Source organism: Crocodylus siamensis, chromosome 5, assembly GCF_052110815.1.
Source record: "Crocodylus siamensis isolate JL-2025a chromosome 5, ASM5211081v1, whole genome shotgun sequence".
Taxonomy (NCBI): Eukaryota; Metazoa; Chordata; order Crocodylia; family Crocodylidae; genus Crocodylus; species Crocodylus siamensis.
In genome coordinates, this window is record NC_143399.1 from 175,994,734 (window position 1) to 176,020,432 (window position 25,699).

Sequence of the window (25,699 nt, forward strand, 5' to 3'; positions counted from 1 at the left end):
AGGAAAATCTTTCCCTTCAGCTTTCTGCCACAGCAGAGACTCTCAACTGTGTTAGATTCAGTTCACCTCTCAGAAAATTCCAAATCTTAGGTTTCACTTGTTTTTTGATCATCGAAAAATAGTAAAGTGATTCTGTTGTAAAGAACTCAACAGACCACAACAGGTCAGAATGTTTCTGACACTCGGGATTCCTATTTGTAATATCTGGACTCATGTTATGAATCAAGTGTGCTGCTGTACCATGGTTGAGATTTACGTATTATCTGTCCTTGCATAAGTTAGAAAGTTTCTATAGTAGGGGGATTCCTGTTGTCAAAAACTGTCATGCAGTTCAATAGCTAGCATTGTACACCACAAATATTAGGGCTGTGTGAAACTTTGGTTGCTGATTCGATTTGGAGGAGATTCGGCCCGATTCAGCAACCGTATCTCCAATTCTCCAAATCCAAATCGAATTGGGAGACCAACAAAAAGGTCCAAGTTGATCAAAGCCTATGAATCAATTCAGAAAAGATTCAGAGGTGATTTGAACAGTCCTCGCTTGTCACACATGGAGCTGGACCCGGACTCTGTGCCAGTAAGTAGGGGGTGGGGGCTGGCGGAGGGGGGAGGGAACCATGGGGGGACCTCCACCAGGCCCCATCCCCTGCCTAATCCCTCAGCCCCTCTGAGCACTCCCCAACCCCCACCCACTGTCCCAGACCCATCAATGGCTGCCTTGACTGGCCACAGTATCCTGGCGCTTTAAAGAAGAAAAAAAGCCCTCCACTCACCAGCTGCTGCAGCAGCCATTGGGGCCTTTGGGGGCTTGTGGCAGAGCCTCCCCCCCACAGTATGGGGTGGAGGGGATCACCCCCCTGCCTGGCAGGAGCCAGTGAGTGTGAGGCTTTTTTAGGGGGGGGAGGGAAGTGCTGGGATGCTGGAGTCGGATGAGGCAGCCATTGATAGGGCTGGGAGAGTGGGCGGGGGATGAGGCCAGAGATTCAGCTGATTCGGTGGGAGTTTAATCTCCAAACCAGATTTGGCCAAATCAATTTGGGACAGTGATTCAAATCACTAAATCGAATCACTGTGCCCCGAATCGGCTGAATCCAAATCCAAAGTGAATACTAGCTGCTTTACACAGGCCTAATAAATATCCTTTCAGTTACTGCCAGCCTGCAGGAACTAAAAGCTTCTTCAGACCTTACTATCTGTTGCTCCCAGGACAAAGCATATTTCATTGACTTCAATAATAAGAATTTATGGTATAGCAAGCATGAAATAGCTACATAGACTTTTTTTAAAAAAAAAGATCATGTTTTTCTTGAAGGACATGGACAAAAAAAAAGGGAACTCTAAATGAAGAGACTAGCCATTCCTAATGCACTTCAGCAATATGCTTAGATACTACTCAGACAAGAAGAATACTGATTTACTTTTCTCAGCAGTCACGGCAGAATAAGTAAATGCCCATTGTAATACTCTGAACTGTGAGGGTAGGAATACCCTCCTAAATATTATCTGTTTTAATGATCTAAGATGGTTTAGAGAGAGCAGAAGAGTCCTCCAGTGGAATATTTAAAGATAAAGGGAGGAACTCTTGCATGGCCAAGATAAAGAAGGAGACATAGTCATGTCAGAGAGGAGGGTGGAGACTTGAAATGATAAAAACCAAACCTGAGGTTGGCTGTGAGTCCAGCCTTGGGATAAGTTAATGATCAATCTAATTCTGGTTCTGATTTGTTCTGAAACTTTAAAGGAAAAACTCATGGCTCGGATGGTTTAGCCAGGGATGTTCCTGTCTTGAGCAGTGGGCTGGACTAGGTGACTTTGTGATGTACCTTCCAGCACTGCATTCCTATGATTTTAAACAGGAATAAGAACTGTTCCAAAGACTTTGAATACCTCTTCATTAGCATTTATTTTCTCCACCTGCCATGTTCAGGATGGGTACTGGGCAGATGATGACTGTGAAAAGAAATTCGGGTACATTTGTAAACGGAAACCTCTGGCAGAAGAACCTGGGGAGGCTGAGATTATTGACCAAGGCTGCCAGAAGGTAAGTGCGAAATAAAATGTGTCACGATCCATGGAGGTTATTTGGTGTGTTTGTTTCACATTCTATGAAATGATGTTACTTTTTAGGATTTCATCAATAGTAACCACTCAGCTTTCATACTAGCAGGTTGTTTTTCTGCCTTTTGATAATTTTCACACTAAAAAATGGCTCTTACGCAATGCTTGACCTGAATTACTTTCTCAGTTCCTTGTGCCTCCTCATCTCAGTATACTGCTTTCTGTGAATTGAGCAGTTCTATGCAGCTTTGGTCATACATGAATAATCTCTTGAAGATCACTGATAAGGAACTCAACATAGTTATCCATGTTGAGTTCATGCTAATCATGGCACTTATCCAAATGAAGTATTCCAAAGACACTGAGACATAGGACTGTGAACTGGAAAGAAAATACATTCAGTTTATGGTTGATCAAACACTTTGTGTCCCACAGCTCTAATTACAAAGCAGTTGTTTTCCATGACCAAGTCAGAGTATAGATGGACAAACACTGATGTCTTTCTGTGTCATGTAGATCTCTGAAGGCCACAAATGTCTTGCACCGAACTAGTGTTTGATGAAATGTCCCATTGTTAACAAACAGGGAGGAAAACATGGTAGCACAGTTCACTTTCAGTTAACCAGGAAGCAGATCAAAATCCTAATTTAGCCACAGTTTTAAGGGGAGCTGTGCAGTGTTTCTAAGCATATAATTTAATTGCAAACCACAGGTAACTTGTAGGACGCTCTCAGAAGCTTCTCTGTGGAATATACTCATGGCGAAGGAATGACAGTCCTATCTAACCCCTGCCACTATCACTGCTTGGTTATTGCATTGGAAACATGGCATAACATTAATACAAGGTTTAGAAGTGTAGCATACAGGTAATGTATACTGTGTAATTTCACAATCTGACAATAACATGCATGCATATCTGATGTTTATGTTGACAGGGCTGGAAAAGACATGGTTTTTACTGTTACTTAGTTGGACAAGTACCTGCAACATTTTCTGAAGCCAAGCAAATGTGTGAAAATAACAAAGCTTTCCTAGTTACTGTGCAAGACAGGTATGAAAGAATATTTCTACATTTATAATTAAGTTGGAAAAACCAAAGAAGCTTCTGTGTTCTACATGTATTAATAATAAATGTTGCTGTATAGCTATTGCTCATTGACTGGCAATTACCTGGGGATGGTGAACAAATTTATAAAAAGCAGAGTTATCTGGGACACCTGAAAGGGTGTGCATGCATGTGTGTGTGTCTAAACACACACACATATATACATTTGTATATACATATATACACATGTATATATGTGTGTATTATATATATATAGTAGATGTATATATGTGTGTACGTATATATACACACACATACGTAATATATACCCACATGTGCACGTGTGTGTGTGTGCTTGTGGGTGTGTGTATGTATGTATATTAGGGCTGTACGAAATGCCTGTGTTTAATTTCAGTTTCTTGTTCGGTGTTCCAGAGGGACAGTGTTTCATTTTGGTGTTTTGGAGGGCTGTCCAAAATGGGTGTGCTTTGTTTCGCTTTGCATTTGGTGTTTTGCGGGGACAGTGATTCATTTCAGTGTTTTGAATCACTGTCCTGTTTCATTTCACCTGAAACTCTTTCAGAGCTCTTTTGGAATTTCGACGATGTTTCGGCTATAGGTTATAATGGGGAATCACAAAACTGCCCATAACTTTGTCATTTCTTGCCTGATTCAGATGAAACTTGCAGGGATGCTAGCCCCTTCTGAGGCCATGGAGCTTGCCAGGTTTCAAGGAGATAGGTGAAGGGATTTCTGGGAAACTGTACCTCAGGCTGTTGACAAGCACAACTCGTGACGTGACTCTGTGTGTTAAGGTGCAGCAGGATGGAAACTGCAGGGATGGTAGCTCCTGTTCTCACCCTCACAACTCCACTGTAACCAGTAAGCCTTAGGCCTCTCAAAGATCTTACAGGTCTTGGCTTTCCCCAGCCAGGACTGTGCGGTGGCTGGAGGTTATCAGGTGTCTCCTGCTTCTACCTGCCTTTCACCAGGGATGTTCATGGTCTTGGCATTTCCTGGGGCTGCCATGCCACTGGCAGTCCCACCCAGGCCTCCCACCCTGGCAAGGTGCAGTTTTAGGTCATGCCCAGGGTGATGTGAGGCCTTCTCCTCTCCATATAGCCCCAGCCCTGATACCTCCAAGTTCTTCCTGGCATAAGAGCTCAGCAGGGAGATGTTATTCTAATGCTGGCAGTGCTGGTGAGAAACTAAACTGCCACCTTCAGCTCTGAGACTGGGGCATTAAATGGCCACCCTCATTAGCACCTGTCCTGCCACATACATAGCCCCTTGTGCAGGCATGACAGAGGCCTGTCAGGTTTCAGGTAGAGTGGAGCAGGGGTTTCTGTGAAACTGCACCTCAAACTGCTGAAAGCAAAACTCGTGTTGTGTGTGTTAAAGGGTGTAGGTCATAGCCGTGTTGGTCTAAGGAAATAGCCCAGACAAGGCTCTTAGGGTCAATCTGATATCTTTTATTAGACCAATGGAATAGCTGGAGAAATTCTTCTTTGCAAGGGTTTAAAAACCCTTCTCAAGCTGTGGAAGCATCTAGTTGATGTGTGTGTGCTCTTCCTGGATGGAAGGAATAGTGAAGAAACCAGAGGCTGGTATGCAGCGCAGGCAAGAAAGCCAGTCAGTGAAAATGGAAATGGAAGCATCAGGGCGTGAGAGACTGGGATAGGGGGGAAAGTACCTGACTCCCAAGGTACCTCTCCACTTTCCCCTGCTACTTCCCTCCTCCATACCTCCCTCCCAGCCTCTTACCCCCTAATGCCTCCATTTCCATTTTCACTGACTGGTTTTCTTGCCTGCATTGCATGCCAGCCTCTGGCATCTTTACTATTCCTTCCATCCAGGAAGAGTGCGCATACACCAACTAGAGGCTTCCTCAGCCTGATGAAGGGTTTTAAACCCAAAAGCCCATGCCTAACAGATGCCATCCCAGGCAGCAAAGCTGAGCTCACCTGGAGCCTCACAACTCCACTGCAACCAGCAAGCCTCAGGCCTCTTAAAGATCTTAGGGGTCTGGGGTTTCCCCAGCCAGGACTGTGCATGCGTGTGGTGGATGGAGGTTATAAAATGTGTCCTACCCACCTTTCATGAAGGAGATCCTCGGTCCTGGCATTTCCTGGGCCTCCCGACCCTGGCAGGCTGAAGTTTTAGTGGTCATGCCCAGGACCTGGGGCCTCCTCCTTCCCCATAGCCCCAGCTCATACCTCCAAGTTCATCCTGGCATGGCAGCTCAGCAGGGACATATTCTTCACCTGCTGGCTGCTGATGCAGTGAGTGCCACCTGCAGCTCTGACTGTGGGATATTAAATGCTTTTAAAAAAATGAAAAAAGGAAATAGGTGTGGATGGAGTGAGGAGGGTGGCCCTCCATCTGCAGGTGAAGCCTGGGGAACCCCAGCATCAGGAGGTTCATCTTGAGGAACACCAGCTGCTCCACCAAACCAGGATCCAAGCAGGTGTGGTGGGGTGTCACAACATCCCCAACAATGCTGAACACCTCTCACTCGGAGCACTGGTCAGTGGACAGGACAGGTGCTCCCGGGCAACCGTGGCCAGATCCTGCCACATCTGCTTGTGGCTTGCCCAATAGGCCAAGAGGTTGCCGTCCAGTGGCTCCATGTCCTCAGCAAGATAGGTAGCCACCAAAGCCTTGGTACTACCTGCCTGAGGCTGGGGTTTGATACATCTGGACCCCACCATGGAAGCCATGCCCTTAGCCCAAATTGGCAGCGACTGACATGGATGAGACTGGCTGGTGCTGGGAGTGATGGTATGGGAAAGTAGCTCTCCCTCTTCCACGTCCCCTCGCCTCTGCCATTCTGCCTCCCTAACTCTGTTTACCAGCACCTCCGTCTCCTGACTGAGGGTTTTGGTGCTGCCTGTGCAAATACTCCCCTTCACTCTTGGGTCACACATTCCTGGTCCACATGTGGACCATACTGGATCGCAGTGGATCCAGCCATTTTTTGATGCCCTCCTTCAGCTGCTTCATCAGTGCCTGCACCTCTGGTGAAAGCAGCTTGCCACAGAGAGGAACACTGATCCCCTGGAACTTCTCCCCCGGTATTTCTCCTTCTTGCCCTGGCTGGTCTGACATCGGCAGTGCAGGCAGATAGCATACTTGGGATCATCTTCCACCTCAGAATGATCCCACACCACATTGCTCCCTTGCTTCTGGGGTGCAGGTGTGGATCCTGCCTGATCCCCCCCTCCTCAGCAGGCAGAGGCACAACAATAGAAGGAGCAAACTCAGCTGAGCTACTTGCCTCTACAACCTCAACCTCCCATGAAGTGCCTTCCTGAGAAGGAGATCTGGCTCTAGGGGAACTTTGAGGGGTGTGGAACACAAACTCAGATTCCTCCTTGGCCCCCAGAGTTTCTTTTGCTAGGGTGTTCAGGTCCCCTGCTTCCAGATTAAGCTCCTCCTCTGGCACTGGAAGGCTTAGGCTGGCAACTGAAATGGGGGTGGAGGAGACTGTAAATGACATGCTGGTGTGCTGCTTGTCATGCAGGTGGTTATTATTATGGCTGGTGTTATTGGACAGGGTGCAGATGCAGGCACTGGTTCCACCTCCTTGCTGCCACTAGCACCAGAAGAAGCCTCATACCTACTAGTGCTAGGGAAGAGGCTGCATCTAAGTTTGGGGAGCAGGGGGGAGGAACTTACAGCTCCCTCTCCCTCCCCGGCCAAAAGACCTGGCACCTGCCTTTCCAGCATGCTTCATATTGTATGTGCTGGAAAGAAGTGTGTGTGTGTGTGTGTGTGTGTGTGTGTGTGTGTGTGCATGTGTGAGCGTGCGTGCACATGTATGTGTGTGTGTAATATTAAATGTATGTGTATTGAGTGTTTTCTAAGCAAAGCACTGCTTTCTTTTTTGTTTGCAGGGGAAAAATATAATAATAAAAAATAACAGGATTCTTGGGGAAGAGTAGGTGAGGGTAAAGAAATAGGAAAGGATTGGCAAATGGCTACAACTTGGTAGCAAGGCACTATCAAGCTGCAAGCTTACAGACTGATGCTGCAGTGCGCTCAGTCTACTGCTCCTGTTGAGACAGACATAGCTACAAAATGGCAGACTCAGTTCACAAATACAGCCTTTTTATGCTGTTTCTCTGTCCCTCCTCCAGATCACTGGGCTTGGAAGGGACGTCAGGGACAGGTCATTGTCACTAGCTGGCTACCAATGTCAATATCAGAGCTGTCCTTCCCCCCCTCTTCCCCTCCCTCTTTCCCTTTAAGCCCACTTTTGAAACAGCTCAAAACAGCTCTGAAACATCCGAAACATTTCGGAAACATCTGAATCATTTCAGAAAATGTCCAAAATGTTTCAGTGGCCTATTTCATTTGGGAGCTGTTTTGGAGCCCTGTGTTTTGTTTCAGATTTGGTGTTTCAACCGTCGAAACATCTGAATCTAAAACTAAATGAAACATCTGCTGAAATTTTGCACAGCCCTAATGTATATGTATATATAAATACATAAACTATGTATGCCATCAATTCTTGTCCTATGGAAATGTAAGTACTAGCAGGAGCTTTTATATATATATATATGTATATATTTATCTGCCCTATTCTCAAGCCCCTAATTCAGAAATTGTGTGGCCCCAAAAATCATGACTTTGCCTTAAAAATAATTAACTTTGAAAAATAAGACCTTTTTCAATACTACTTTTTATTTCCCTTCCAGATTTTGAGTCTTTCAGCTTTACTTTTTCAAACTTTTTTTCTCTGCAGCTAATAAGACTAGAAACTCTCTGTTTATTTCTAACAAAAGTTGAGATTTTTATCATAATATGTTTAAGGCATTGCGACTTATCACAAGTCTAATGGTAAAATTGCAGGAGCTGACAGCATTGTATCTTGCACTTATCTTGTCTTTGTATATTGAATTTAAAAGTCCCTGCAAATCAACCAAGTTGCTATGTACTTCAGTGCTCATTATTGTACAGTACAAAGAAAAAAGTACAAATCTAAATTATAGCATGATGAGTATATCTTCTAAGCTCTATTAACTAAATTAACAGACAATTATAATGTTACTAATGGTTTTGATGAAATAATTTTGTTTGATGACTGATTTGATGCAAATGAAAACCGTGGAAGAATTTTGGCTTGACATTGAGTACATAATGGTTCTTCTCACAGATATGAACAAGCGTTTCTGACTTCCCAGATTGGGCATAGACCCACAAAATATTTCTGGATTGGCCTTTCAGATGTAGAAGAACAAGGTACTTTCAAGTGGGCCAATGGCGACAAGATTCTGTTCACTCACTGGAATTCAGGCATGCCTGGTATGTACTGCAGTGCTATGTGAATGGGACAGCAACCTAGGAAGAATGACACAAAGGCTAGGTACAGACATTCAAAGATAGAATTGATCTAAATTGTGAGGTTTTCAGTAGGCAATGTAGTTTAGATTGGTAATGAGCAGAAACACATTCGCCCCTTGAGGGGGAGGGGGACAAATTTTAGACCAAGTTCCACCATTTTTAAACCAGCTTACATACGCCAAACTTATGTTTTGTTATGGGTTTCATAGTTTCATAGTTAGTAGGGTTGGACGGGACCTGAGCAGATCATCAAGTCTGACCCCTTGCCATGAGAAGGAAAGAGTACTCGGGTCAAACGACCCTGGCAAGTTGTCTTTCTAGCCTCCTTTTAAAGACCCCCAGGGTAGAAGTTAGCACCACTTCTCTTGGAAGTTGTTTCCAGATCCTAACTGCCCTAACTGTGAAGTTGCGCCTCCTGATATCTAGCTTGAATCTACTCTCCGTTAACTTACGGCTGTTATTCCTTGTTACTCTCAGTAGTGCTCAGGTGAACAGGGACTCTCCCATTGCCTGCTGGTCTCCCTTGGTCAGTTTATAGATAGCTACCATATCCCCCCTCAGCCTTCTCTTGTGGAGGCCGAACAGGTTCAGGTCTCACAGCCTCTCCTCATAGGGCCTGCCCTGGTGCCCCCTGATCATACGAGTGGCCCTCCTCTGGACCTTCTCCATGTTGTCCACATCCCTCCTGAAGTGCGGCGCCCAGAACTGGATGCAGTACTCCAACTGCGGCCTGATCAATGTCATATAGAGGGGGAGGATCACCTCCTTGGACCAGGTTATAAACCAGTTTCCAATCAGTTATACTGGTAAAAGTGTAATGTCTGTACCTGGCCAGAAAGGTCTGAAGTTGGTCTCTGAGAATTAAAAAAAAACAAACCTGCTAGCAAAAAGAAAAAGAAAAACCCTAGAGGGAAGAGTTACAGCCTGAAACTGAAATTTGCTGTATTTTAACTCAGAATAATGCAATCCACCTAGGTATGCTGGCAGTCTATCCACTGCTTGTTCTGATTGCTGAACATTTCCCTTAAACTATTTAGGTCTTTAAGTACTTGACCATTGATTTAATCCACTTCCACTACTTGTGGGTGGAATTCCATGCATGCTTTCTATGAGGTCAAATGATAAATATCATGATTTTTATTGGGCGTGGGAGTTGCTCAAATGACACAAGTTACTGCTGCTTGTATGCAGTTAGAATGTGTGAGTCCATGTGACATGAAATTTCTAGGAAAAACTAAAACCTATGCCCTGTGTATATTTAAATTCAAACAGAAGTTTAGGTGTATTCAGTTTAATACTTTATACATTTGTCTCTCTTTTTTTCATTAAGGGAGGGAGGCAGGTTGTGTTGTCATGAGAACAGGAACTGCAGCTGGATTATGGGATGTTTTGAGCTGTGAACAGAAAACACTGTTCCTCTGTAAGCAGTTGGTGCAGGGAGCAACTCCTCCTCCTCCACCAACAACAGCTCCTCCACTTTCATGTCCAGAGGAATGGGTTTCATCCACCCATAGTAGCTTATGCTTCAAAGTAAGTATTAAATGTCTGTGATCAAAGCACTTGTTTTCATAAGATATACATTGGATAAATCCAAAGAAAACCTTGACTACAAATTTACCCAGTAGCAATTTATACTGAAGTAGCTCTTTTATCCTGAGGGATGCATGCTGAAGAACCATATTCACATGAAACTAATGTATGGATCATAGAGAATCAGGGAAGATAGAGAAGAGGAGGATGAAATAACCAAACTCAAGAAATGACCAGATGGCATAGATGAGGATTTTTTTTAGTACAGTTAGAGCTTAATGGTTAAGCCTAGGCATAAACAGCTAGATGGGAGACGGGGAGAGTAAGCAGGACCAAAATAGTCATTTCTTGATTTCTTTGATGCTTGTACATTCTTTAATTACATGTTATTTTGCAGCTTTTTAGCAAAGAAAGAAAATATAAGAAGTCATGGTTTGAGGCTAGAGATTTTTGTAGAGCAGTAGGAGGAGATCTTGCTGCTATCCATACTGAAGAAGAACAAAATGTAATAGTTAAATTGTGAGTATCTGCACAACTTTATTCTTTCACTTTTGACATGTGACACACACATAACAAAAATGTCCTTCAAGAAACAGTTGATTCCAACTGCACATCTATACATTTATATCAATTTGTATCTCTGCATGGTTTTGGAAGTGCTACCAGGAGAGAAGGTGGCTATGCAAACAGGAATTGAGGAGGTAGTTCTGTGTTGGACAAGGAAAATGTAGTGGAGTAAAAGGGAAAGAAAGAGACTACCAAGCTGATGTTGGTAACAGAACAGAGGTATAAGACTGGATTAGATATGTGGCTTGAAGCTAAGTGACTTAGGGCCTTGAAACTGAGGAAAATTTATTAGACTGTGCACTGTACATTTGTTGGTATAGTTGGTAGCAGAGATTCAAAAATGGGATAAGTCAGTCAGAGAGATGGAAAGGTGGTTTTAGCTAACCATTGTGGATGGGCTCCCTGGTTTATACTACTGACACCAGTCATCCAAGTGGTGAAGTATTCTAAAGACACTGAGACTGTGGCACTTCAGAATAGAGAAAATAGGTTCAATTTATAGTTGATCAAAAAGTAAAAAAAAAAAAAGTTACAATATGAAAAAGTCAAATTCATTTCCATTACACGGGTTTAAATAAAACAAACAGTCCTTGGATTTAATTTTTAAAACCAAAACTATTAAAGCACATTTTTGGTCATTCAGATGCTCAGTTTGAACAACTTTAATTTGCTGATTTTTTTGGGTGGGGGCAGGGAGGAGTTTCATGGTCCTCTTGCTTTAATGCTTAAAATAAAATACATGCTTAAATTAGGGTCTTAATTTGCCTGAGATACCATGTATAGTAACTCTGCAGTTGTAGTCTTTCTTGAAGAGAAGTGTGTATCACCCCTTGAAGCCAGTATAAGTGTGTTCATCTGTGGATACTGGGGATTAAATAATTACATTTAAATAATTTGCTAAGGGATCAAATATTTTGTATATCTATACAGAATGTCAGAGTGATGTTACAGGAAACATTCAAACTTGTTGTCATGGTGCAAGTCTGAAGACACTTGTGTGAATCACACACATCCTTCTCTTCTAATGAAATATCCTGTGCTCCCTTTGCATATTTATATTCAATGCTTTAGGCGGAAAGGAAGTTATTCGTCTTCATATTACTGGATGGGTTTTAACAACTTGGATCCTGACAAAGGATATACTTGGAGTGATGGCTCTGCAGTAAGGAATTTACTTTTTTGTAATAAAGTTGTCTTTTGTAATATTGTTTCTAGAAATCTTTACAAGGCCATTTCTTGCTTCTCTCCTCCTTCCCTCCTAAACTACCACATGTGATCCTCCAGCAAGATTTTTGCGAATGTATGTGGCAATATAATGCATCTGTTACTCACCACTGCATGCTTCTTTATGGTGGAACCTGATCAAAGTGTATGTGTCTATTTGAGTTGCAACATTTGGAGCTGTAAAGTATCAACTGTAGACTACAGTTTCTTCCTATAACCACCTGTAGGTTTCTTATATTGCTTTGGAAAATGTAATATTACTAGCTCCATGAAGAATTTCCAATCCTGCTGACTCAAACAGTACAAATTAGAAGACTTCTATGGGTTCCATCAAAGAGATGGTCGATCAAATTTTGCTCCAGCTAAAGATTTTGAATGCTTTGCAAGACAGACCAAACTAGAATGCAGTAGAATAGTCCAATCTGAAGATGATGGAGTGGGTATGGCAAAGCCTACATTAGACAAGAAAGGTTCCAATAGAAGATGGTATTAAGAAAATGACATCACAATGCATTCAAAATTGGTTCCACTTAAGAACACTTGTTTAAACTTTTGCCATGTTGCCCAGCACCTTGAAACTTCCTAATTTTCACTTGAATACAGCAAACAGTATGTTTCCCCCCTCCTTTACATACCTTACATATATTTATAAATAGTTTTATAAAATGGATGAAGATAACCTAAGCAATGTGGCTTTCCAACTGTTCAGTTGACAGAAGTCATGAAGATACGAAGATACTTGTACACATGATTAGTCGCAGGTGGGATCATCAGCATACCCAAGTAGTAGTTAAGACTAGGTTATAAACCTACTTTACTCCATCCTTATAAAATATGTCATAGCTGATGTCTCTTGTTTACATGGGATAGGTACAACTCCTTAAACCTATTACCATGTAAATTGCCCTAAGGAGTCACTACATAAGGTAAGGTCATTCTCCATTTCCTCATCCAGAGAGATCTGTAATATTCAGAGTCTTATAATTGGCCCAATAAGTACAAGGCAGAGTTGAAATAAAATCACTTCTCTGTGGACATCACAGTGCAGTGCTAGATCATGATTCATCTTTAGGAGAAAGTAGTAACAGAGCTGTGTTTTTGTCATAGGTAAGTTATGAAAATTGGGCAGAAGGAGAACCCAATAACTACGGAGGAAATGAAAAATGTGGCGTATTTTATGGATACAGTGACATGGAGTGGAATGATGTATTTTGTGAGAATATGAATTCCTGGGCTTGTCAAATACAAAAAGGTAAAAAAGCTATAGGCAAACAGAGCACAGTGATACAATGTAAGGATGGGAAATCAAATCTCAACATTAAATTTAGATTTTTCATTGCCACACTTGGTCTTCTTGAAGAAGAGACCACAAGCTGATTGGAAAAATGTTTATCTTTATTAGGGTGGTTTCTAGCATCCATTTTCTGCAGGCTCTTCTGGATGGAAATAGCTCTGTAAACTAAATGTGTCCTAAGACAACATCAAAACACTTAATTTCTCTATTCAGGAACAGTCTATAACTTTGAATTTTACTTCATGAAATGCATTTTAGGATACGGATTTGAAAGTAGTTTCCAATCTACAATTTGCATGGGGAATGTATTAATTCCAATAGGTTGATAGCATGAATATTTGCTTTTAATTCCAACTATTTATTGCTGGAACTTAAAATATTGATGAATACTTCGTGAACTTTAACTTTCTTTCAGATATTTTATGAATTGTAACAGAAACATAACATATCAAACAATACTGGAGTTTGTATTACTTTAAAAATAACTTTCATTTAGAAAGCATTCTTTTGGTTTATCTCACATTCATATTTTATTTTTATTTTGCAGGAGCATCTTTAAAACCAGAACCAAGTAACACATTTGGTAAGCTGTTTATTTTCTGTCACAAGAAACAAAATATTATATGAGGATGCTTACTTTGTATTACAGATACTGTGCATGTGGTTTTATTATTTCTTTTGCAGAAGATCAATATATTCTTAGTGAAGATGGATGGATTTTATATAATGAAAAGGAGTACTATTTCAGCAAGGAAAAAATGTTTATGGAACAAGCCCGGGAGTTTTGCAAGAAAAATCATGGAGATCTTCTTGTCATTGAAAATGAAAGTGAAAACAAGTTTCTGTGGAAATATGTAAGATTTTATAGTTTCATAGTTTCATAGTAGGTCAGGAGGGACCTGAACAGATCATTTAGCCTGACCCCCTGCCACAGGCAGGAATGAATGCTGGGTTCACAAGGCCCCAGACAGGTGATCACCCAACCTCCCCTTGAATTTGCCCAAGGTAGGGGCAAGGACCACTTCCCTGGGAAGGTGGTTCCAGATTTTAGTCATCTTAACTGTAAAATATTGCCTTTTGATCTCCAACCTAAACCTATTCTCCATCAGCATATTACCATTGTTCCTTGTCACCCCAGGTGGTGCTAGGGAGAAAAGGGCTCTACCTATTTGCTGTTGATCTTCCCTGATGAGTTAATAGGCAGCCACGAGGTCCCCCCTTAGCCTCCTCTTGCTGAGGCTGAACAGGTTCAGGTCCCTCAATCTCTCCTCATAGGGCCTGTCCTGCTGCCCTCTCACCAAGTGGGTGGCCCTCCTCTGAACCCTCTCCAGGCTGGCTACATCGCTTTTGAAGTGTGGCACCCAGTACTACACTCCAAAGTCGCATAAAGGGGGAGGATCACCTCTCTGGACCAGCTTGAGATGCATCTTTGGATGCATGACAAGGTATGGCTGGCCTTGCTGGCTGCGGTCTGGCATTGGCGGCTCATGTTCATCTTGGAGTCAATAATGACTCCAAGATCCCTTTACACCTCTGTGCTTTCAAGAGGGGAACTCCCCAGCCTGTATGTATGCTGTGGATTCCTTCTCCCCAGGTGCAGCACCCTGCATTTGTCTACGTTGAACCCCATCCTATTCTTGTCTGCCCACTTTTGTAGTCTGTCTAAATCTATTTGCATCCTCTCTCTCCCTTCAAGTGTGTCTACCTCACCCCACATCTTAGTGTCATCAGCAAACTTGGACAGCGTGCTTTCCACCCCCTCGTCCAAGTCGCTGATGAAGATGTTAAACAGTGCAGGCCCAAGGACTGAGCCCTGGGGTACCCCACTGCTCACATCTTGCCAGGTTGAGTACAACCCATCCACCAGTACTCTCTGGGTGTGCCCCATCAGCCAATTTTTTACCCATCCAACTGTGCAGGCATCAATGCCACAGTTGTTTAATTTATTGATGAGGATGGGGTGAGAGACAGTGTCAAAGGCCTTCTTAAAGTCTAGAAAGACTACATCCATGGCAACACCATCATCCAAGGATTTAGTTACTTGGTCATAAAAGGCAATCAGGTTGGTCAGGCACGACATGCCTTTGATGAACCCATGCTGATTGTCCCTGAGCATGATCTCCCCTGCTGGCCCCCCACAGATGTGCTCCTTGATGATTCTCTCCAAGATCTTCCTAGGCACCGAGGTGAGGCTTACAGGCCTATAGTTACTTGGGTCCTCCTGTGGCAGAAAACCACCTTGGTTTCTCCCCAAAATCTCTGCCCTGTGACAATGTGATTAAATCTCTGTGCTGTGACCATTTCATTAGGATGGGCCCAGCAGAGGAGACGCACCTTACCCTATCTCTTTAGGTAACCTGAGCTGGCTACATTCCTGAGGGAGGGGGGAAACCTGCTCCCTCTGCCCATGTGACTGGTATCAGCTACCTGGGTGAGGGGCATCTACCTGGTGGGCTGGAGTCTGCCTGGCAACTAGTGATGTATTTCAAATTGGTTGGCCAACAGCCAACCAGAGCTGGCCTCCACTGGACAGGTGAATGAGGTCACAGGGCTATATAAGTTAAGACTGCCCAGGAAGAAGGGGCAGCAGCCATGCAGGGGACTCAGAGGAACTTTACTATCTGAAACTGGCTCTCTCCCCCAAAACTCACGAGCTAGAAATGGCCTAGTTTCCAGAGGGAAACTTCACCTGCCTTTGGAAGATACTTGTGAGTAAGCTACTCAAGATCTGATTAGATATCTAGCTGGCAGTAACTCAGATGTGTGATCAAAACGCTACCTCAGCCAGACTGTTTGCTCTTTAGGATTTCTATGATATTGCTCAATCTTGTACCCTATTTTCACCCTACCCCTGTAATGAATAAAGTTTTCCTTTGTGATCGGTATGGGAGACTTATTGAGGGGTGGGTCTAAATTATGCCTAAGAGACCCCTTAGGTCTGCAGACTAAGGGAGACTTTACTTTTTGCCCCCCTGACTTGGGGAAGTGCCCCAAGTGCCTGTACTGGGTTGAATACCCATAGGACTATTAGGTCTGTGTTTCCCCGAGGACACTGGGCTGAGACAGTCCCTTCTCGGGGTGGTAGCAGCTATGTTACCCCCAGGCTAGTGAGTGTGCTCCAGGAAGGGGGTTGTCCAGACGTAAGGCACCCCTAGGGAGGCATTCAGAGCCTGGAAGGTGGTCGGGCGCAGGGAGGTGGGTGGCTCAATGTAGGAGCGCCCCCTACTGGCCCGCCACACCTCCTTCCCCCCTTTCTTGAAAACTGGGACCACATTAGCCAGTTTCCAATCCCCTGGCACCTGGCCAGATAACCACGAATGCTCATACAGCTGGGCCAAGGGCTCCACAATGACCCCTGCCAGCTTGTTTTATTATATTCAAAATGCATAATTCTGTGCAGCCATAGAAACATCGTTCAGTATCTGCTTCCTTTGAAAGGTCCTGGGTTGATCTACACTTGAAAATTTAGCTGAAAGGCTTTAGCTTCCTTATAAGGGGAGAAATACAGAACAAAACATTGTTGCCAGTTTCTAGAGCTGTCCTACTTGTTAGAGTTAAGAGAGATTTGACTAAATACATAATTCAAAATCTGGCATTAAGTGAAGGCTGGTAGACCAAATGAAAATTTCATAGAAATTCACATACAGGACCCAAGGAAGCAGTTAATTCACCATTCTCCTTTTTTATTTTAGTACATTAATTGCTGTAAAGGATAAATGTTAGGCCATCAATCTACCTTTGGAATAAAACCTGTAAAAGCTTTTAAAAAGGTTGAGAACCAATACTCTAGGGTTAAACTTGAGGCACCCTGTGTTTGACTCAAGGCGCCCCTTATTTGACCTCTCCATAATTTTTGTGAATTGAGTAGCACTCCATTTAAAAAACTCATTTATGTATTACAGTGCTTACGTTCTTTCAGAAGGACCGGGCAGTTGGAGCAGGGCCAAGGGCAGGCAAGGACAAACCTCAGCCTGCGTTTATCTCCTTATATCTGCTTATCTCCTCACACTTTGTGACACCCTTCAAAAAATCTCACTCCGCTCCACGGTACCCTGACATTCTGGTGGAAAATTACTGACCTAAAGAGAAAAGAATTAGAGCTTTGATGGATTTTTTTTTTAATTGATTAAATCAATTTTTCCCCATTTTTGTCAATATGTAAACATTTTAAAGGTTTAAGTTTTCAGTGAAAAACTAAAAGCCAAAACCTTTTCTTCTCTTGACAACAACAATGCCAACAACCTATTTCTGAAGCTAACCATATTCTTTTGGAAAAATGAAAAAACACACACATACATTTGAGAAGAACATTATTTCATCAAATTAAAATCCAGAACATATCAATGAAAATTTCTGTCTAGTTTACACAGGATTCTTATTCCATGCTCTTCCAAACTTGCAAATTTATTTTTGATTTATTTTCACATTTGCCTACCAGACAGGCTTTCCCACTATATAATAGCAGCTTTTCCTCTATTTCATTATCATTCCATTTTATTTTACTGGTGATCAAGTAAAGGCCTTGAATTATGATTTACATTTTCAGAATACTGCACAATTCTTTCCCCAGTTGTAAGTTTATGGTTGGTGGCTTATAGACTATGTACAATAGTTACTAAGCCAACTTCCATAGAACAGATGTTTGCTTTATATTACAGCTATTTTGTTACATCTCATTAAAATCTTATCTCTGTGTTTTAGACCTACTATTATGGTTTTTACGATGACCTTTACATTGGCTTATATGTGAGTCTTGATAAAAAGTTTCGGTAAGTAAACGAGGACCATAAAGCTTGTCAAGTAGTACAAGTATTGCATCAGGCTATCTTGAATGACCTGTTAAAGTTTTCATTTCAAGGCTCGTGAACTTGACTGGGGATTAATTTTTCATAATGGTATCAAAAGAACATTTCAATAAAGTAAAATACATAGCTAAAACATATTTTTAAGATTTTGGGGGGGGGGGTTTAGAGAGAGAGAGAGAGAAGTTAGTGAATGAACAAATATATTTCAAATTTTACCAGCTTGGATAGAGGTGCAAAGCTGCTACTGCTAAGAAACCTATTTTAGTAAAGCTAAATCTTGGGTCTGTATTCCTGGCCAGACCCTTGCTCAGTACAAGGTTCTAAACCCGTAGTACTCAGCAATGAGTTTTTTCCTTTTCACTTCTCAGAAGAACTGTTCTTTTCTACCCTTGCTACTGGCAAAGAATCTCTCCTGGTTGAACATCTGGCATGCTTCATCCTATAGTTTTCTGTCACCACATGCTTTTTAAATTGTTTTTTGTCTCCTTAATTGGCAAAAGAATTCTTTTCCCCTACTTCCAGGTTTTCATTCTCAAGATGATGCCTGGGTCCTGTACCTCGGGCACAGTCAACAGCTTGGGACATTTCCCCTTTTCCAGCTGTTTTGCAAGATGTCTTTTCTTCAGGCTGACACCTTTTCCTGTATTTGTTCCATTTTCACTTCATTTATCTCTCTGAGCTCCAGAGGCATTGATCAGTGCATTAGTTGATGTTTTGTAGGTAGAGTCAGTGCTGTGTTACTACTTCTGGTTGTCATCTTTTGCATTCTTCCCTCTTTTGATTTTGCAAGAGAGAGAAAAATGACTTGAAGGTGTGAGGTGTGTTTCACTTGACTATATCATATCCTAGGTAAACACATGTCAGATGTAACAAAAATGCAGTTAGGTGGCACCAGGACCCACAACAGCCAAAACTCCACACTTTTGTACTCCTGTTCTCATGGGAATTCAATTTCTTGAAGCAGTCTCAGAATCTAGGATAAATAAAATGCAGGCTCTGTTGATTGATTCATTTCCCTACAGCATTCATCAAAATTATGAAGTGCTATGGCCACATATTGAATTCCTCTCTGAATTGTTGGTGAATTTTCCCATGTCTATTCCCTAAGACTTCATTCTTATCCCAGGGTCCCTCTTTTTGTAGTTCTCTCCCTTTCCCATGCTTCAGTGCTGGATTAAAAGACTATCACTGAAACCTGGTCTAATTATGAAGCACTGCCACTCTGACCTCTGCCGTTCTTTCCCCTCTTCAGGAAGGGTCTTTTGACCACAGCATTCAGCTAGTGGCACAAAAGGGCAGTCCTGCCTCTTGGAGTTATTTTTTCTTGTTTCTGCAATCTGGGCAAATTACAGGAAATTATGTTTATTTAACTTTTTTTTTTCTCTCATTCTTTATTTTCACCTTCCTTCCTGATAGGTGATGTCACTTGTTTGTTTAATATTTCTCTTGCTTCACTGTATACTCTTTCTTCATATACAGCTCTGTAACTTTCTGTAACTACACACAATCTCTGTTCAGCTATATATTATGATTTCCTTGCATTTTGCTTGCAGGTTTGCATTTTGCTTTTGGAAGCATCCACAAACTTTTGATTATGAGAATCTATTGATCTGACTTTGTGCTTGATAGTCCCTGACAATAAACCGTTTAGTAGATTACCATTTATTTGAGATTATTTTTATTGCCTGTTATTTGGGAATAATTTTACAAGCAGCTAATTTGAAAATCATTACTGGACACATGAGGATAAACATGTAAAGAAGGATGCCGAAAATAACTTGTGCTGGAGGCTATCAGTTTACACTAGCTTGGGGCCAGCGGACCATGGAGGAAATTTCTGTCAAATCTGTATGTAGGGATTCTGTCCATAGGCTGTTAATCTACAGATATGTATGTTTCCAGAGAATAAGTAAAAGTAAATCATTATTTCATCTTGCAATTTGTTTCACAAAACTCTGAAGTAAAGTGTAGGTGGGGAAACAAACTATATCTATAACAAATGCATCTAATTTACTTAGTCTTATATTGTTTTAACTTGCAGCTGTTAATTATTACATTTAATTTTAATTACATGAACAAAGGGAAAATGTAGGTTAAAAAACAAGAAAATATTCTCAATTTGCTCTTCAGGATTTTGGCCACAAGTGCTAAAAAAAGTCACACAAGGTTCTTTGGGTAGAAAGATGTTTGTGCCTGAAAATTTGCAAAGAACAATTTCCCCAACTATTGAGCTTGTCTAATAAAAGATATCACATCCACCCAAAGAACCTTGTCTGCCTATGACCTTAGACCACTATGGCTACAACCTACAACCCTAAAGCAAAAAAATCACACACACAGAGCAGTGTGCCCAAGTTGCTTTTGGTGTAGCTAGGATTTCTGTAATATAAAATAAAATGAACTAATGTAGCCTTCAAAAATAACTATTGATATACTCAATAATTGTGGCATGTAATTTCTTTTAGTTGGATGGATGGAACCCTCGTAAACTATGTTGCCTGGGCCCCAAATGAACCCAACTTTGCAAATAATGACGAAAACTGTGTGGTCATGTATTTCCGTACAGGTGAGTATAATATTACTATATCAGTAGTTTAATTGTTCTGCATTGGCTTAGCTTTATATGTGCAATATGGGTGTTTCTTGTAAGATAAGTTTTACCAATAAGTAGACTGATTTTGAGTAGGATTTTCAAAAGCCCTTACCAGACTTGAGCATAAATCATACTGAAAATCATTAGGACTTGGGTTTCTAAATTACTCCTAAAAGTTCTCCCACCTCTTTTGCAATTAAGACATTGAACTAGGAATGAAATCTGAACTGAATTCTTACTTTCTGTATGACAGTGGGCAAATTGCTTACAGATCTGTTTCTTTCTATCCTTTTACGTGTTTTAAGCATTGAAAGTGATATCTTTTCACAGCAGTTTCACAGCAGTTCATAGAAGGAGAGGAGAGGGCCTCAGTTTTATTTGAGGCCTGTGCACACTACTTGTAATGCAAATGATGACAAATTATAAACAATAGAAAACACTGCAAGGTGGGGTGTTAATTATGTGTTATGTACTCAAGCCACTAAAATTTCTAAATGGCAGTGTAGATCTATAAGTGTGCATGTGTAGACTGGGCATTAACTCAATGTGCATATGTGTGCATCCATGACTACATTTTATCCAAGGTATGAGAATCTAGACAGTCAGAACCATGTGATTAGGGGCAGTTGGCCTCTAGGACAGGAGGCATGTCCTCCCATGTTTTAGCTACAATAAAGCATGAGTAGAGCAACTTGCCCAGGAAGCAAGAGATATGGGATCTCAATCTCCTTGTTTATAGGGGTTTTAATTTGCATCTCTGACTTTGCAGCATGGTCCTCTAACCAACACACCACAATGTTTTACCTACCATTGACTGCATGTAGACAGGTATTTTTATGGGAATTTAAGAGAAATTCTTATCATTAGAAAAACAGCCCAGGAGTTGAGGTGTACATACATTTGAGTAGACTGGATGGAGAGCTACACAGGTGAGCTCTTCAGCCAGGGGGCACTCGAGGGCTGGTCCCTGGGCCACCACTGCTCTTGAGGAAGCCTGTTACTGGACCGCCTGTCCTCTCCCCTGCCTGGGAAGGGGGGCAAGCTGTCAATAGGCAGCCAACCAGGTTTTAAATTGCCTGGTGTGAAGCCCAGATGGGTGGCACATGTGGCATTTAAAGCCCACTGGGCTGTGAACCAGGGTGGGAAGAGTTTCTTCATGCCTGGTTCCTAGCCCTCAGGGCTTTGTAATCTGTGTGCCAGCATTTAAAGGGTGGGGACTGGGAACCTAGTGGCTAGGGTCCAGGGGATAATTTCACTCCATTTGAAAAGTTGCATGAGCCTAAGCAGCCTTGCAGTGGTGCCACAGCGGTCTCGTGTCCATCTGTCCTCTCCTTCCCCAAGGCCTCCCAGTGGAGCAGGACTGTGGAGAGTGGGAGATAATTCCCCCATATCTATAAGGCTTCTTAAGCTGAAGCAGCCTTGCAGTCAGAGGGGAATTGTTTCTTGCTCCCCCACATGCCTCCTGATGGAACTGGAGGGGTGTGGGGATGGGGCTTTTCTCTGGTGGTGGGAATCTTCCTGAGGCTGTGGGAGGGTTCCTGTCACAGGAGAATCGTCGACCCCCCAACCCACCAATGAGCTCATTGGCAGGATGGATAAGTGGGAGCATTTTCTATTGTCTGGAGCTCTCCCAGGATTCCAGGAGGACTTCAGCAGTCCCAGGGGTTTGGGAGGATTCCCACCTCAAGGGAATGGCCCTCCCTCTTCTGCCATACAGCTGATTGGCAGGATAGGGGCTCCTTGATGGTTTGCCTCTGAGCAGAGGACTGTAGGGCACTACATCCAGCACCCAGAAGAAGAATACAGATATTCAAAGTACTGTGGGAAGGGAAAGATCTACCTGGTTCAATGAGGTTGAATTTTCTTGTAAACATGCTTTATGTCTTCCACAACAAAGCCCTTGATCATCTGTATACTTTCCTTTGTGTCAGGTGAAATGCTTTTCTCCTGGAAGAAATGTAACATATGAACATGACCATTATCTAGGCAGGTAGTACTGGTATTCCTTTTGAAACTGGCCCTTCTGTTGGGCAGCCAACAGAAGGAGGTATGTCAGGCCAGGAGGAAGACAGCAAGTCAGTGTTGATGGTTCTGGCCAGGAAGGCATCACAGAGTAGAAACTATCTTGTTACACTGTTACATTTGTTTTATCCAATGACTAGGAAGTGCAAGGGCCAGTGGTTCAGCTTAAAAAGGAGTGACTGAGAAAGTTCAGGATAATACTTGGCATGTATTTGGTGGTTACAGCACTGTGCTGGTAAGTTAGAGATGCAAATTCAAACCTCCTTTGGGTGAGAGGGTGGCCTCAGGGTTGCTTATCAATAATTATTTTTTACTCATTGTCCGAAAACTTTTTACTGACATGTTTTAAATAAAGTAAAGGTAAGCACTCTGCTAGGTGCTGGACAAGGCGTGGTTTCAAATTTAGATGTATAACACCATCCTCCATAGAAAAGTTTGGTTGTCAACAAAAAGCTTTCAGGTTATCAATAAATAAATACATAAAGTCTTGGCTTGGCAACCCTGCTTGACTGCAGCAATGATTTTGCATCAAGGTGCCCCCACCTCATGGCTTCCCTGCTTCCCACACCCTGATGCCCCTGACTGCACCTTACACCATGCTGGCCCCACAGCCTAACCCCCACTAGCCCTACCCCCCATCTCAGCACAGAGAAAGTCTACTGTATGCCTACCTGTGATCCAGCAGTATTACAGGTAGACAAGCAGATGCAGCAAAAGCTGGGAGGGAAGGGGTTTCCAAGGCTACAGAGCCATAAGAGAATGCTTCATGGAGGGTGCTGTGTTCTCACTTAGTCACTAGGGCACTTACAGAAGTTATCAAAGGGCACCTCAATCATGCTGTAACTTTTGGCACTTTATATAAAGTGCTTAAAGTTACAAAGTCATCAAAAGTAACAGACATTTCATAGATTTCACAGATTTCATAGACATTAGGGCTGGAAGGGACCTCGGGAGATCATCGAGTCCAGCCCCCTGCCCAAAGGGCAGGAAGTCAGCTGGGGTCATAGGATCCCAGCAAGATAAGCATCCAATTTACTCTTGAAGGTGTTCAATGTAGGCGCTTGAACCACCTCTGCTGGCAGACTGTTCCAGACCTTGGGGGCTCGGACAGTAAAGAAATTCTTCCTTATGTCCAGCCTGAAACGGTCTTGCAGGAGTTTGTGACCGTTCGACCTCGTCATCCTATGGGGCGCTCTGGTGAACAGATGTTCCCCCAGATCCTGGTGGTCACCCCTGATAAACTTGTAGGTGGCCATCAGATCACCCCTGAGCCTGCGCTTTTCCAGGCTAAAGAGTCCCATGGCTCTCAGCCTGTCATCGTAAGATCTGTTTTCCTGACCTCTGATCATGCGCGTGGCTCTCCTCTGGACTCTCTCAAGCTTCTCCACATCCTTTTTGAATTGTGGAGCCCAAAACTGGACGCAGTACTCCAGCTGTGGCCTCACTAAGGCCGAGTACAAGGGGAGAATGACATCCTGGGATTTGCTCGAGAAGCATCTATGGATGCAAGCCAGCATTTTGGTCGCTTTACTAGCCGCAGCATCGCATTGGAGGCTCATGTTCATCTTGTGGTCAATGATGACCCCCAAGTCTTTTTCTTCTGTAGTGCTAACCAACGTAGCACTGCCAAGCCTATAAGGGTGCTGCAGGTTTTTCCTCCCAAGGTGGAGAACCTTGCATTTTTCGGTGTTAAACACCATGAGGTTCTCGTCTGCCCATTTGCTGAGCTTGTCCAGGTCAGCCTGGATCACCCGCCTATCTTCTGGCGTGGATGCTTTGCCCCAAAGTTTGGTGTCATCGGCGAACTTGGCCAGTCCGCTCCTGACTCCAATGTCCACATCGTTAATGAATATGTTGAACAGTATGGGTCCCAGGACAGAGCCTTGAGGGACCCCACTGGTCACAGGGCATCATGATGAGTGACTGCAATCAATCACAACCCTCTGGGTCTGACCACGAAGCCAATTTCCCAGCCAGCGGATCGTGGTGGAGCCAAAGCCACAACTGGGCAGTTTGGCCAAGAGGTGGCATTTGATGGTGGGGGCTGGATGCCTCTGTGTACTGGCCAAGGCCAGGTGGCAGGGGGTGCTGTAGCCTGGTTGAAAACAGCCATCTGGGAGAGCTGGCTAGCAGTCATTTCTTTATGTGTGTGTGTGTGTGTGTGTGTGTATGCATGTGTGGGGAGCTGAGGGACTATGCCCCTTCTCTGCTAGTGTTGTCAAGCACTAGGAACATTCTCCTGCTGGGGGGTCCCCACTGGATCCCCCTACTCCCAGTTGCTGCCCAGCTGCTACCTAGCCTGTTTGGAAACAGCATACTGGGAGAGCTCTCCCCCTCTAGCCCTCACTGCACAGGGAGGAGACTCTCTGCCACCTCCCTGTGGCAGACGAGGGACATGACACTTAACCCTCTCAGGGAATTCTATAGAAGTTCCCTAAGGTGCTCTAATTTAGAATGCCTTCATTTAGTACTTGATTTCATAAGGGTTAATTTTTTTGCATGATCAGCCATTTAAAAAATGCTCTGCACCTGTGCATGTGCATTATGACTACAAGTGCACCGATACATTGGTCAATATCGTATCAGCACCGATAAAAGGAAAATTAACATTATCGGCAATTGGCTTTTTTTGGCTGATGTGGCTAATAACGTCACCAGTAGTTTCATAGTTTCTAGGGTCGGAAGGGATCCGAGTAGATCATCTAGTCCGACCCCCTGCCATGGCAGGAAAGAGTACTGGGGTCAAACGACCCCAGCAAGGTGTTCATCAAGCCTCCTCTTAAAGACCCCCAGGGTAAAAGCCAGCACCACTTCTCTTGGAAGTTGGTTCCAGATCCTAGCCGCCCTGACCGTGAAGTAGTGCCTCCTGATATCTAGCCTAAATCTACCCTCTGCCAGCTTGTGACCGTTATGCCTGGTCACTCTTGGCAGTGCTCAGGGGAACAGAGACTTCCCCAGTGCCTGCTGATCCCCCCTGACTAGTTTGTAACAGGCCACTAGATCCCCCCAATAAATGCCACATGCAAGTGCACAGCTGCAGCATGCACATAGCCAGGTGTGCAACCAGGCATCTTGAAGAGCAGCGTCTAGCCAGTCAGTCTGTAGAGGGGAAGGTGTGTGGGGGGGCCAGATCGAGGCCACGTGGTGGGGGAGGGAGTGGAACTGGGGCAGGGGCAGGTGCTGCCCACCCAGGGTGGGGCATGGGATGGAGCTGC

At 43.3% G+C, this 25,699-nt stretch overlaps 1 protein-coding gene across 1 annotated transcript in view; it reads left to right on the forward strand.

The window, feature by feature from the left end:
• The window catches only part of LOC149864950 (macrophage mannose receptor 1-like), a 65,245-nt gene that overhangs the window by 12,127 nt on the left and 27,419 nt on the right, over nt 1–25,699 (forward strand). The window contains exons 9-19 of the mRNA XM_090047238.1: nt 1,928–2,041; nt 2,994–3,109; nt 8,262–8,410; nt 9,780–9,979; nt 10,377–10,498; nt 11,618–11,708; nt 12,878–13,022; nt 13,612–13,647; nt 13,749–13,918; nt 17,766–17,833; nt 20,335–20,435. Coding sequence (XP_089903364.1) covers nt 1,928–2,041; nt 2,994–3,109; nt 8,262–8,410; nt 9,780–9,979; nt 10,377–10,498; nt 11,618–11,708; nt 12,878–13,022; nt 13,612–13,647; nt 13,749–13,918; nt 17,766–17,833; nt 20,335–20,435 — 1,312 coding nt within the window. The remainder of the gene's footprint in view (nt 1–1,927; nt 2,042–2,993; nt 3,110–8,261; nt 8,411–9,779; nt 9,980–10,376; nt 10,499–11,617; nt 11,709–12,877; nt 13,023–13,611; nt 13,648–13,748; nt 13,919–17,765; nt 17,834–20,334; nt 20,436–25,699) is intronic.